Source organism: Aythya marila, assembly GCF_965140915.1.
Source record: "Aythya marila genome assembly, chromosome: 2".
NCBI classification, from domain to species: Eukaryota; Metazoa; Chordata; class Aves; order Anseriformes; family Anatidae; genus Aythya; species Aythya marila.
The window spans coordinates 10,458,409-10,473,464 of record NC_139043.1 but is presented as its reverse complement, the minus strand read 5'-3'; the positions used below and the strand labels follow the sequence as shown (position 1 = coordinate 10,473,464).

At 38.4% G+C, this 15,056-nt stretch overlaps 1 protein-coding gene across 1 annotated transcript in view; it reads left to right on the top strand.

The window, feature by feature from the left end:
• The first annotated feature begins 10,098 nt into the window (after window positions 1–10,098).
• The window catches only part of NCAPG2 (non-SMC condensin II complex subunit G2), a 43,713-nt gene continuing 38,755 nt past the window's right edge, over window positions 10,099–15,056 (top strand). Inside the window, exons 1-3 of the mRNA XM_082754384.1 lie at window positions 10,099–10,240; window positions 10,768–10,862; window positions 14,770–14,961. Coding sequence (XP_082610510.1) covers window positions 10,788–10,862; window positions 14,770–14,961 — 267 coding nt within the window. The 5' untranslated portion in view covers window positions 10,099–10,240; window positions 10,768–10,787. The remainder of the gene's footprint in view (window positions 10,241–10,767; window positions 10,863–14,769; window positions 14,962–15,056) is intronic.

Genomic DNA, 15,056 nt, shown 5'->3' with positions numbered 1-15,056 from the left:
TCTTGTTTATCCTGTGCCTTAAAATACGAACATATGAAGATGTTTAAGAAATGGCTAAAATGAGCTTTGTTACATGTATGTATCAACCACAGTCTCTAGTATTGAAACTGTTTTTAGGATTACTCTGCTTCACTGACGTGAAAACCAGCTCTCTTTTACCGCAGTGATACAGCCCAAACTCAAATCAGCATGCATATCAATCAAGTTTGGGTTAAAAGAATTTTAGTTTCGTCTTGAATCCTTTATCAGAGCTGCAGCTAATGGTGAGAGTTGAAATGAGAACAAAGGGTAATCAATTTTGTACAGATTGCCTTTTTTGCTCATGTAATTCTACATTATGATGCATGTATTCAATAAATGGTTCATATGGAAGTCAGTGTCTTGCTTCCCTCTACACACACCCCGTTTTTTTCTCTTTTGTATTTCCTGTCTGAATTTGTAATCTAAGCAAATTTTATCCTGTTAAAATAGCCACATGTTCCAACTACTGCAACCTAGGTGGCCTTGCTGTGAGGTGTACAGGCAGATTTGGGGGTTTTACATGAGAGAAAGTGGAGTGAGAAGTACAGGATGAATCCCTGAACTGGGGAATTCCATGCTTGTTGGTTTGGAACAGGTTCACACTTAAATTGAACAAAGAACATATTAAATCTTTATTTCTTTTTCCTCATAATATAATCAATTAAACAATTTCTTACAATTCTAGCACATACTAATTGTCATGAAATATGTTTTCAAATGCACGTGGAACTTAAATATTTATAACACCTCTTCCCTTAAACAGCTAAAACGTGTCTCAATTCCTAATAATCAGGTTTCATCATCCGTAGATAAAAACTGCAGATGTTCATAACCTGGACACTGTTGTATTTTGAAGGGACCCCACAGGATACACATTATTGGTGCTAACTACAAAATTACAAGGTTTGGGTTGTAGAAGGGCTTTTTGGAGGAGGTATCTTCCTTCGTAGCAGAATAAATGTTTTCTGTTGATCAAAGGGAGGACAAATTTAGATCCAAATCAAACCTTCCCTTCAGGTGGTAACTGGACCCGCACTTGCAAAGCATGCTGCCTGTGTTCATGAGAACTTGTCAGAGTATATAACAGTCCAGATGGGCTTGGTTACTGATCTGATGGGCTCAGCCAAACCTAGACTTTTCTTAATATTGGTTGCAATGTGTAAACCGTTTTGGACCATCCTTTAGTTTCCATCTTAGAGCGTATTTGTCAATATTGATACCAATACAGTTATTTCAGCTAAGAGTTGAATAAAAAAATAGTTTCCTGTGTGGTTTCTGCTTTAATTATTTTAATTATGTGTATTTCCCCCCCCCCCCAGACAAACTGAATGTTGGATGGTACCTTGGACATTTGGTATAAAGAACCAAAAATTCAGATGGTCCCCAGACCTATTTGTGGCTGTAGCTGGCTGCTGAAGGATTTGAGCTATTTCATGACAAATATTGTTTTTATACACCTTAACAAAGTGTCTACCTTTATCATTGTGTGCTCTTCTGCTAATTTCTAAGGCTTATTGTCAGGCTCTCATCAATATTCTCTGCCATCTTCTGAAATACATTATCTGAAAATTGCAAAGCAGCTGAAGTAAGAAACCCACTTGTATTTCTATAAGTGCTATGTCGTGAGCTTAGCTGCCAGATTAGATGGCAGCTCTGGGAGCAAAGTTTTCTCATCTGTATTCATGTGGTAGGGGTGATGCTCTCTGTTCTCACCATCTGCAGGGAATACTGCTTGCCAGTCACCTACAGTGGGATCCAATTTGAGCAGACTGCTGCATATCTGTTTCCTCAGATGCAACTGAAGTGAAGCCAACCTGTCTCCTTTTGTTCCTGTGAGCGCTCAGTAGCCATACACTTCACTGCAAAGGAGTTAAGGGCTAGCAGGGACCATTCTTCCCTTTAACTTCCATGCAGAAACAGGTATGAGGACGCAAAGCCAGTCAAGATGCCATCCTTATACTGGGGCTGTACATGTTAACATCCCAGGGGACCACAGCTGGGGTGATTCTTGGCATGGGGACAATGGGACCGTGGGACCCACTACTGCCAGAACCTGATAACCCAACTGCCCCCACTGATGGCTGTGCAGCCTGAGAAGTGACGTACAGAAGAAAGTCACGAAGTCCCAGCATCCTGGCTGTCCTGTGACTTCATTTACCAGTGCATAGTGAGAACCTGTTGTGTAGCTGTGTGGATCAACTTGTTTTGTTTTGTTTTGTTTTATTTTTGTTTTGCTTAATGGAATTGTTGTAAGCAGAAGTTTGAACTAGAAGACGTGGAGGTCCCTTCCAACATGAATTATTCTATAACTCTTGAGTACATTTTTTCATGTTAAGTAAATGCATTTTTGGTCCTTTGCAGCAGGTCTTCATGGGCATTTTGCTTCCTGACTCTCAGAGGTGGGCTTGGAGCAACACTGGCTGAGCACAAAAACAGGGAAAAGTTGCAATCTTCGATAAGCGAGTGTGTAAAAATTATTTAGTAATTAAAAATGTTACGTATATAATTTGAGCTATAACATAGATAATGCTAGCAAAATGACAGTTGTCTCTAGGTTCTGAATGAAGATCACTGATTTTACTGGTAACTGGGGAGAGATCCCTAAAGTAAAGAAAAAAAAGTGCTCACATTTAATGGTCACTGTTTCCAACACAGAATTTCAGAACAGTGTTTTGTTTTGTTTTGTTTTTTAATTCAAGTGGATTTGCAAGCTCATGTGTTATTCGACAAACACTCAGAGACTGATAACTGGAGCTTCGTGCAGATTAATAATTTAATAAATACTCTGCAAGTCAGTTCCATGCAGCCTTCAGCATGGGAGAAATACCTTCACCGATACTCCAGGTATTTTGTGTGCTTTTCAGTTGCTATCTAGAAGTTAAGTTCAAGTTACCAGGTTTCAGTGTTTTCAACCTAGAATTGATAAGGCCCTTTATCTGGTTTGGCTTGAATCAAACTATTCTCTAAGCTAAAGTAAACATGATAACCAGTGAACAGGTGCTCTGTTGTGACTTTCAGTTCAGAGCTTAGTTGGATAAATGTGACAGACTCTGACAGCAGCATCCAAATGAAGAACTTTTTTTTTTAAGGCATGTCGCTCCTACAGGTGATGAAAAATGAAATAAAATGTAATTAAGTGAAAATGAGTTCGTGGAAATGGTTGTGACTCATAGACTGGTATTTGTGGCAATGCTAAATCTTCATGTTTCATTAGGTAAATCATTAATATGCAGGTAAAGTGAGTTGGAATTGAAGCCTTAAGATACTAAGAGAGATTTCTGAAACGGTTGTAAATCTTGGAGTCTTATGTAACTTTGCTCTACATCATAGCTTTCATTGTATTTAACATGCTCTTTCTAGTTCAGATTATTGGGAATGAAAATAATACTTATTTTTTAACATTGAATTCGCTTATAAAGCATTTTAATTTTGCTTGTCTTTCACAATGAGACACTAAAGTTTTGGGATTTATAAGTGCCTTTTTTTTTTTTTTTTTCCTCCTGAAGACACCTTTATATACCACTAGATGGTAGTGCAGATCCTATTCTGAAATCTGCCTGTTCACTTTGTTTCTTGCACAGTAGTTAAGTGGTATAGATCCCTGGTATCTTTGGAAGTGGAGCCTGAAGTCAACGTTGCTGAAAAGCAGTGAAAAATGGGCATACGCCCCAATGTGCTCTGCTTTCCTTCTTTAATCTGAGGCACAGAACTGAGTTTCATAATGGGGTTAATAACATGGGGATTCATTTTGCCAAAACATTTTTATAAAGGCATCTGCTCATCAGGCACTTGGAAATAAAACAACTGGTCCATGATTTGAGGAAGCATGAAACTTCTGGAAGATTCAGGTTCTACATTCTCCAAAATCTAGTGTACATCTGTGTCAGCAATTCAGATAGGTGTTTCATGTCCTGTAAATTTAGCTGCCCTGTAAAATTGGAGTTGATTATATTACTCCCTAGAGGAGTTGATGCAACTCTAAAGGGAGACAGAAGTCAAATTACAGTTTAAGACATGGGAAAGGTTCTTGACCAGCATATTTAAACATTATTACACTTTAAATTTGTATTTCTACTGTTAGCTCAAGAATGAGGCTAGGAACTCAGGATGTCCAACAGTAAAATCCATCATGCAGTAATACCATAAACATAGGGAAAAATGGGCAAAGACAAGGCTGTACTAGAAAAATATTATGAAACAATTTTCCTTTGCTTCAGGACACGATCAGAAAATACATGCCAAATGACATAGTCACCAGGTCTTGTGATGCTAGATCTGTTTGATACACAGACCAGGAATAATTGACAGGTATGTCTAAATCTGTGAGCACTTCCAAGAGCCTGACTCCAAACATAACCCCAGATGATATTGCACTGAGCAAGTATTACACTCCCTTAATTCCCTATTTATTTGTTTGTGAATGAAGGAAACTGGGCATGCAGTCTGCAAGAAAAATAGTACAATGGGCTTTGGTTAGGTTCCTGATCTGGATCAGGAACACGGGGAATAGTCATGTCTCAGCCTTGACAACGCCAACAACGATGTGAGAGACAAATAAATGCTGGTGGGTTCTACAACCAGGGTAAAGTAGTTTGCCACATTAATATGTACACACACATATATGCACATATATGTCTATATATTTATAAAAGCAACCATAAACAAATCATGTCCATTCTGATATACAATGTACTCATGTTTCATACTAAACAGATGGAACAGAGAGAATCTCCTATCTCTGATGCCTCTCTATACAGTATTTTTGTACATCTGAAACAGTTCTTCTCTTTATCCATAAAGTCTAAAATAGCTGAAAGGAGATGGAACCCTGACAAGAGCTGTAGGTCTCTTATAATTCAGAATGTTGCATTTCATAGGGTTAAAGTAGTCTAGACATGGCAGATGTGACTGGTGACTGGAGTGTTTTGCATCTGAAACAAGTGACTAAGTGTACTCATCGATACATAATATTCTGAAGATGCTCATGACTTTATGCTATAACATTCTGTAGTTATGAATACTAATACTTCTTTTGTTTACAGCAAGATGGATATAGCCACACAGATACTGACATGATAGTTTCTTTTTGTGGGCGTTTAATAGCATTTCAGAAATCTCTTTTAATTTTGATGGTACTAATATTTAATGGAGTAAAATTATCGTGATTTAAAACACTGCCTTTAACGAAACAGGTCTAAAAGTAAGAGCATAATAACAACTATTTGATCATAACGCATCATAATAAAGCAAAATAAATAAAGTTGCACTGTTTTCACAGCTGAAACTCATCTTGGTGTGAACGTGCAAGTCACCCAGCAGTACCAGTAAGGTCCCACAGGGTGGCACTTCAGTACTTAAAGAGCATCGAGAGCTACTCCAGGGAGTGGCTTTTAAGAAAAGCTTTTGCATTCCCTGGGCGCATTTTATTTCCGTATTTTTGTTCCAGTTAACAAGTACCTTTTTTTTTTTTTTTTTTTTTTTTTTTTTTTTTATCTGTTGTGAATGTTTTCTTATTTTTTTTTTTTTTTCTACTTAATCTCTTAAACTCCCAAATTGTTCCATGTTAATATTAATAATTTAAGGGAAATAAGCAGTTTCATGGTCTAATCACGCCACCGTTGAAAACTGACAGTTGCCCCTGAATAAAGGCTGGGATGATTGGCAGTATTACCTTCAGGCAAGGGGAGATCTGGAGAAGTGGAATAGTGTGAAACTTCATCTCTCTCCCATGCTGTTCAGATTATTTATCAAAGTATGAGAAGATCAAAAAAAAAAAAAAAAAAAAAGGAAATGAAATGAATGCATGTAAATTATTAACAGTGTGCCTCAGAGGATAAGCAGATTCATGGATACTGTATTAACTATAACAAATTATATATTCAAATGGAAAGAAACAGAAGTGAATTGTAAAAGGTTAGTAGATAACGTGTACAATAATCTCATCAGAAATTATCATCTAGAAAAAAATGTTGCAAATAGGAAAAAATAAATAAATAAGTGCCAAGAAAGCATCTGATACTCAGGGCACTGCCTGTTTGTTTATTTTTACAAGTATTTATAGTGTAGACTCATACAGGTTAAAATGGAATATTTGATACAGTCCAACCTGTGATATTCTTGTGAGAGACATTTGTAATTGAGATCTCTCATACAGGCTACCAACAAGAATAAAGACTAGTTTATGAAGTGGTAGCACAAAAGCAAATCTTTATTTGCTGTTGCTCAGCAACCATGTGTGGAAGGCCCATTTTTCATTTTTGCCTTAACTTGACTTGACAGGAAAATGATAATAAATACGAGATTATTATCAAAGGGTATAGATTATTTTGAACAGATGAACAGACATGTCAAAAAGAGGCATGTTATTTGGTACTCGTGAACGGGGGAACATTAGAGAAACTGAAAATAGGGTTATAGCTTCATTACTAGCTTGCAGTTCATGCACGATTCTTGAAGAAAAAAAAAAAAAAAAACAAGAAAAAAAAACCTACAAAACCCTATTCTGCCTCTCTTAGTTTCTCTACCTAGTTCTTTAAAATGAATCATACAGTGTTATTCAGTCTGTTGTTACCTATGTTAACTTTTAGTTTCAATACTATGAAAAAATCCTTCTGTGGTTGCTATGCAACACAAATTATAAGCTAAAATATGTTTTAGTTCATTTGCTAAATGGATATGTGCCTGACTAAATAAACAGTAGCCAGGTGATTAACGTAGCATCTAATTAAAAGACTAATCAAGGTATTAATGAAATATTCAGACCACACAAGAAACATGATAAACAAATCCATCAGTTTGGATCTAAAATGTCAAAGATTCTTAATATATGCAAAAAGAGTAGACATTAGCACAATGTAGAAATGTCAGTTTTCATACTTTTCTATTTGCTTTTGCTATTCTCCAAGTGTGATAATTGCTCATACAACTTATTTCAAGCAAACCACTTCACAATCTTTTTGCAGTTAGCTGAATCTTAAGAAAAAAAAAAAAAAGTCAGGTCTTTGGGATCTGAAACAAACCTAATCCTTGACCCTTCTTTATAGTAGAGCAGCAAGATACTTCCTTCTTTTGGTATTCTGTCCCTGGGAGGCAATGCTTTCACAGGGTGGGGATTAAGGTTGGGCAGAGATTTGTCTCTCCAGGGACCTTTCTCTGTGGCTGCCAGGAGGTTGGTTGATGTTGGTAATTTGCTGGATTGCCTCTTCCACACTTCAAAGGAGACAGGCCTTTGTACAGATGCAAAATGATGTTAAGAGGTACGTGCTTCTTCGGATTCAGGTAGAGACAAAGAGTGGCACTGAACTGCCTGTGCACAAAAGACAGGTTATTTTTGTTGCTCAAGAAAATGAATTTCTTGGCTTCTAACTCCTTCTGCTTTATTGTTCCTTGGGTACACAATCATCCTGGTTACCACTTGTAAGTAACACAACCCATTCACCAACTCCAAGAGCAATTTCTATCTGGCAAATATTTGTGTTAAAATCAAGTTATTCCAAAAGTTTCTCATATTAGTCACCTGTTAAATTTTTTAACCAATACAAAATAGCAGTAACTATGGGATAATCCTATAATAAACTATTTTTTCATCCTATAGTCTTCAAACTATGTAAAAACAAACATATAGTTTACTTTAAAAATGTAACAGGAAAAGTCTGTAATTCAAATATATATGGCATAAAATGTTCCAGTCTTAATTTTGATTATCAACTAATGCCGTGAGAGAGAGTAACATCAAAGAAAATTCCATGTTAAAAATTAAATGTTAACAGAATACATAAACACTACTTTTAAAAAGGGAATTTGTACATATAATATTAAACTTAATCAGAATTAGATCACATAAAAAAAAAAAAAAAGCAATCCAGGAAAGTCCAGTGAGATGTAAGAACTTATATGGAAATTGTTGGGTTTTTGTTTGTGAAGAAAAGCAGCATATGCTGTACTACTGTCAGACAGAAAGTAAAAAATTTCAGTCAAGAATCTCCTCTGAACAGCTAACAACACTGAAAAATATTGAGAAGTGTTATTTGCTACTGCAAATGCAAAATTGAAAGGTAGAAGTTAAGCCCTTAACTTCTTGACATATTGACTCTTCTTGGTTTGTAGAGGAGCTCAAGCAAATGGAACAGGGAATTTTACAAAATTTGAAACCTGCTTATGTTTAATTCAAGAAATTGAGTCCAACTATTTCTGCTCACTATAAAAAAAAAAAAAAAGTTATCAAAGTGTAAATATCATCTAGCCTACACAGTTTCCTGTGGCAAGCAGCTTGGTTAGGTCTTCATCATTTTGGATGAAGAATATGTAATGCATGTATTGTTCACCGTGACTGAGATTAAATGTGTAGCTGTCAACACTAGCAACAGGAACATTGTTGGGGGAAAAAGTCACCAAAGTAATCAGCTGGCTGTTGCAGGCTTTGTGTGTTGACAGAAATTTTTTTTGCAAGAACACTATATCTGTGTTACCAGAGATCCGTGGAAGAAGACATGCTGTTTCTTAGGCATGTTTCTTACTTAGGCTCCATTTTGTATTTAGGCTGTTTCTTATACATGGACTTAACTCAATGTATACTGTCCCAGTATGAAGTCATCAAGACTTAAGAGCTACAGGAAGACAGCAGTGTCTTCTGTATGTAGATTTACTCCATCTGCCCCTTCCAGGTAATTGACTGGACAGGAATTGACTGGATGAGATCATAGAATCATAGACTGGCTGAGATTGGAAGGGATCTTAAGGATCATCTAGTTCCACCCCCCTGCCATGGGCAGGGATGTCACCCACTGGATGCTCAGGGGCCATCCAACATGGTCTTAGACACCTCCAGGGATGGGGCATCCACAGCTTCTCTGGGCAGCCTGTGCCAGTGCCTCACCACCCTCTGAGTGAAGAATTTCCTCCTAATCTCTAATCTAAATCTCACCTCTTCTAGTTTAAAACCATTCCCTCTTGTTCTGTCATTACCTGATTGAGCAAAAAGTTGCTCTCCAACTTTTTTATATCACCCCTTTAAGTATTGAAAAACTGCAATGATGTCACCCCAGACCCTTCTCCAGGCTGAACATCCCCAGGTCTCTTAGCCTCTCTTTATAGAAGTGCTCCAGCCCCTTGATAAATTTTGTGGCCCTCCTCTGGACCAGCTCCACATCCCCACATCCTTCTTGTGCTGGGGCCCCAAACCTGGACGCAGCACTCCAAGTGGGGCCCCACAAGGGCAGAGCAGAGGGGGACAATCACCTCCCTCCCCTGCTGGCCATTCCCTTGTCAATGCAGCCGAGGATGCAGTTGGCCTTGCAAGCACAGACTGCTGTCTCATGTTGAGCTTTTTGTTCAGCAGCACGCCCCAAGTCCTTCTCTTCAGGACTGCTCAATGAGTTCTTCTCCCAGTCTTTGCTCATGTCTGGGATTGCCCTGACCCAGGTGCAGCACCTTGCATTTAGACTTGTTGAACCTCATTAGGTTCACACGGGCCCACTTTTCTGGCTTGTCCAGCTCCTTCTGGATGGCATCCCTTCTTTCTGGTGTATCGACTGCACCACTTAACTTGGTGTCATCTGCAAACTTGCTGAGGGTGCACTCGATCCCACTGTCTATATCATTGATAAAGATATTAAACAGCACGTCTCAAGACAAGTGAGTATTTACTGTAAGGTGAAAACAGTATAGCACCATTTCTGTGTACCCAAGTTTAAAACAGAGCAGAATTGCCTATATTGGGCTGTCCAGCCGCATCCATCAACAAGACTGTGTAACCCAGCTCATCTCCCCACCTCCCCTGATCCCACCATGACCCCAGCCCCGCCACCACATTCCTCAGCCCCCAAAACCCCACCCAGGCACAAGAAAGAAGGCAAACACGCATATTTCGTTTCTCTTTTCGCTTTAATCTCCTGGATTTCACACGCAGAACCCCCCTTCCACAATTAGGCAGTGCCCCTGCCCGCCATGGCAGCGCAGCCTCTCAGCCCGCCCTGACGGCCCTGAGGGGAAGAAGGAAGCAGCGCGGCTCTCGCGAGACGCGAGCTCCGCGCCACCCGCCCGCCCGCGCCCAACGGCCGCCGCGGGACGATTCGAACCCGGCAGCGGAGCGCGCGCGGCGGGGCCCGGCCCGGCGTCGCCTCAGCGTGAGCGGGGCCGCGCCCGGTGCCCCCCGGCCCCGTGTCCCCCATTCCCTGCTCCTCCGGCCCCACAGCCTGCCCTGTGTGGGACAGCGGAACTGGTAAGGGCGAAGCGGGGCTGTCAGGAGCAGGGGGAGCGCTGTGGGGAGGAGGTGGAGCCCCTGGTGCCAGCCCGTCTCCCGGGGTCGTCGCTTGACAAGGGAAAAGGGGAGAAAGTTGTGGTGTCTTGGTGCCCGTCAGAGCTTTTCGGGTGGGTGGACGTTGCCGGCTGGAGTTTCGGCCATGTAGATGCCCTGCTTAGCAATGCTCGTGGTGGGAACGCTGTCCTTGTTAAAAAGTGGAAGCGTCAACCAAAACATTCTTCTAAATCTGCTTTTCGTGCTTTCTCAATCAATCTAAAGTGAATTAACGCATACAAGTAAGGCAGCCTAGTACAGTTACAAATCTAAATATTGATTTTGGTAATTGTAATGAGCTCGGGGGACATATTTTGCTCACAACCACGTAGATAAAGCTGTACATAAATATATGCTTATATACCATTCACAGAGACCATAAACGATTATGTTTTGAGACACAGTATTTTTCTCTAACTTTATATATGTTTCTTTTTCTTTTGTTTATAAAGCAAGGTGAAACAAGACCACAATGAAACGTGAAGAGTTTTTGCAAGTTGTGTCTAAAGAGTCGATTGAAGACTTCTTGCGTTTTACTCAGACTCCCGTAAGTCACATACCTGACTAATAAGATCTAAAGTCTGCTGTCAGTGCACAGGCTTTTGTGGCATGGGGACAGAAACTATTTTTCTGGTATCTGCAAATGTGCAAGAATAATTGTCATAGGAAAGAGCTTCCTATGACACTTAATGGAACATATAAAGGTGTGGAATCTGAAATTTCGCTGTCACAGCCCAGTTGTTATTCCTAGGAGTTGGTTGTTCCACGTGCAGTTTGCATTTTTAAGATAATGGTTTATACTATGGTAATACTAAAAAAAAGAAAAAAGTTAACCTGTGAAAGTGTCACTGTCTTGCTGTGTAAGGAATATGAGCTAATACACAAACACAGCAGAGGTATGCTTCGCTAGTGCTTATTCATTCATCTGATAGTTTAGGTTGTATACTCGTTCTTTAGTCCATGTGTAATTGTACTTGGTAGTTCTTGCTACCATTGAACATCTTAGAGATGTGAGCGATTGCTGGCTGTAAATGCAATGTGGAGAGAAGCATGAGGAAGAAGAAAACAAATACACTGAAATTCACTAATTAAAAGTTCAGCATCACTTCTTTTATATGATATTTCACTTAAAAAATTGCATTGTGGTGTTTGCTGCTAAGCTTCGATCTGCTGTGAAGACAACCCGTTTCTCCTAATCATCTTCTGCTAGCCTTAGTAAATGGTATTGTCAGGTTAGTTTCTTAAGCTTTCTCTGTAGCAGCCTTTCTATTCTTTTATTATAAACCAGGTATTACAAAGAGGGTGTCTTCAGGTTAGTTCTGCTTTGCTATATTGAAAGCTAGAGATGTGGGATGTTTTTGTTTTTAAGAATTAGTTTTAGTTTCACACCTTTGAGGATCTTGTCATATAATATCTCTACTTTTTTTTTTTTTTTTTTTTTTTAAGCTGGGAATCTTTTTCTTATTCTGTTTCTCTTGTCCTCATTTTCTCAGCATCTGTACCTAGCTACCTACCTTTTATCATCTTAATTTAGATGTTAAAAAAGATCTGTGTTATTTTATTAGTAAGACTATTCCGTTTCAATTGATATCACTTGGTTTGGATTTTTGCCAATCTAATCAGTATTTTGTTAATGTTACCTGTATCAGGATAGAGTAAGTTGATCAGTTCATATCTGTGTACATAGAGATGCAACAAATATACTAATATAGCCTAGATATTAAATCTCTCATTTCTACAGTAGAGGTCACGTACCATGTAATGAGCCTAGGCTTGTTTGTTTCCCAAACATCACTGAATCTATTTTTCTAAGTAATTTGCACTCTTGTGTGTAATTATAGATGACAGCAGTATGACAGATTGCCATCATTTAAAGTCTCCTTCCCATTTTTTCCCAAATCTAAACACTTTATTAAGAAACTGTTCCATTTAGGATAACATACAGTACTTCCAAGGTTTTGTTTTTGTTGACTTTGGTCATCTTGTTTCTGCCATTTTCATCTCATCCACTGATCTATCTTAATATATCTTCATCTTTTTAGATTTAAAAATGTATTATTTCATCCTAATGTTTTTCATCACCAATGCATAAGAGTTATCTTGCAAGAGATTTCAGCTGCACGTCTTTATGAAACTTGATGCCTTTACCAAAGGAGGGCCAACCCTTTCTTTTATAGAAGTTACTGGTTGGCTTATTTCTTTGCCACAATTTACTAGTCTGTATCCTTTTTGTTTCTAGACTGCAGTTCCACTCCCATCAGCCTGACTCTTGCCAATATTTCTGGAAACTGTGTATCAGCAGCTGTAATGAGTAGATTGGTTAAAATTGTCTTCATGATTTCATAGCGTAAGGAAATTTGACTTTCCAGATTACTTTTTGATTGTTAAAGAGACTTGGATTACACTGTTCATTTTCCTTCCAAACCTTTGGTGATGAAGGGTGTTTAACCACATCTTATCTTAGGATGAGGACCCTCACTTTAGGATCTTTGTTGAGAAATTCCTGACTGATTTTCTGAAGGAGGCTGTGATAGTATATTCTGTCCTTTGGAAGTATATGTGTATGACATACTTTTTTATAGTTTTCATGTTATATTATGCTCTGTTTTTTCCATCTATTTAGTGCTGTAGCCTCAGAATTTACCTTTTAAAGTTTTTTTTTTAACGTTCTGTTCTTAGCGTTGCTACTTCTTCAAATGTCTCTCATTTCTCCCCTCTCCTGCTTTAATTTTCCTTTTCCATCTTCTCGTTGCTTTATTTCATTCAAAGCTTTCAAAGCCAGGGTTTTGATACTTTCCCTTTGTGATTTCCTTTGAACTTTTCACACTTCTTTGTTTTTAGAAGATTGCTATTCTATATTATGGTGCTATTTATCAAAGTCGTTATCAGGCGCTGTTAAATTTCTCCACTAAGTCCTGTTCCAATTCAAGAAAGCACAGTATTTCTTAGAGAGGAGAGCATGAATCACAGATATGACTAGCATACAATGGCATCCTTTTCCCTCAAAGGTTTTGTAATAATTCTATCATATCATCCCAGAGAAAGATCAGAAAGCTCTAGTCTTATTATGGATCTGTTCTTTTTGTTCAAAACGGTACAATCTTAATATCCTGTCTTCTGGGTTTGTTTGAAGTGGAGGGCTGAAGAACTCCCTGTGCAGCCTTTGGTTTATTGTATTTGTTTCCAACTGTAGAATAGAATAGAAATTCTGCTATAAATATGTAAAAGGATCTTTTTTCTCATGGCCTTCTGGGAACCTTCTAATACTCACTGTTGCTTCTTTCATTATTTCCAATTTTTCTTTTTACCTTCAACATTTTGCTTTCTGAATCTTCTTTTGTTAATGCATCTGCAAACTAAAAATATTTTTATTACTGGATCATGGCCATTTTGCCTCTTTTCTCCAAAGCATTCTTAATCCTATAAACCTTCACTTCAGTATTGCAAATTACATTTCAAAAATTACCAGTACTTCCTTTTGGCTGTGTCTGTTTATTTTTCTAGTCTGTTTTTCCTTCTTGCCTTTTCTCTGCGCGTTCCCTTTCCTAGCCGGCTGCCCACCCTTTTTTCATGCTAACAGGCTCTTTGCATCTCTAAGGTGGATTCTTCCAGTAAGTTTCTTTCACTGAAATCATTCAGATCAGTCTTCTAGTAAAATGGATTTTTCCATGTAAAACATCCTTTAAGTAATTAAGTACATCCTTTAAGTAAGTCCAAAGAGTTCTGTATCTCAGCAAAATTCCCTCCCATCCTCTGAATGGATCTACAAAGCTAAAGAAGAGAGTTTGATATGGTGACCACTGACTCAACTGACTAAATTCCAAACTTGTCTCTTACTAATCATGGCTTCCCGTTCAGTAGAGCTTAAGAGGCTGGGAACTGTAGGGTTGCTGTGCTCAGGAGTTACTTTTGATAGAGGGGCTTTAAAATAGTGCAGTATGCACAGCACTGCTTTATGCAGTTTGTGCTCCAAAATCTGTAGTGCTGCCCTCCTGACTCTTACATTTCAAGTCCTTGCATGAGGTTTTCCTTTCAACAGCTGTCATCGATCTATATTTAAGATAGCAAAGATGTGATCAGTGAATGCAATTTCATGTGGTTGTTAGCTTCTTACCTGAGGATATGGAGTTGTCTTCATTAGGAAAGAAGTGTTTGGAACATGAGAGACAGAATTTGGTGTTGCAGAGGGATGATTTATGCTTAGTAATGTTGCTATGAAGAGCTAAGGACTAAAGTCTTTAAAAAGCCACCCTTGTATCATGATAAAGTTAAGCAGCAGAAATTTCACGTGCTATTTTTAAAGAAATAAATCTTATGGAAGGCTTTTTGTCTCTGTAACTGCGAAGGAATGGGAAGTAATCCTTTGTGTCAAGAAAGGTGTTAATTTTAGGAAATGAAATAATGAAAAATAAGCTTCAACACTAATGTGGAATTGTGATATCTTCTGACCACAGAAAAATACACTCGATCCTTTCGACTTGAATGAACTACTTCAAGAATTGCCAAGAAAACAAAAAGAAGTACTATGGGAGAAGCTGACACACCTATTGAAAGAGACCCTGGTGGAGAAACCTGTGGAAACATGGCAGATGACTGGAGATGATGAAAATAATGATTGCATGGATGTTGACATAGTTCCAGAAATGGTAACAATATTGTAAAACAGCAATATGATAGCTATTTCATATTCCCTTGGGAAATAAAATGGAATATTTTCATAGCATCTCGAAACACGGAAAGG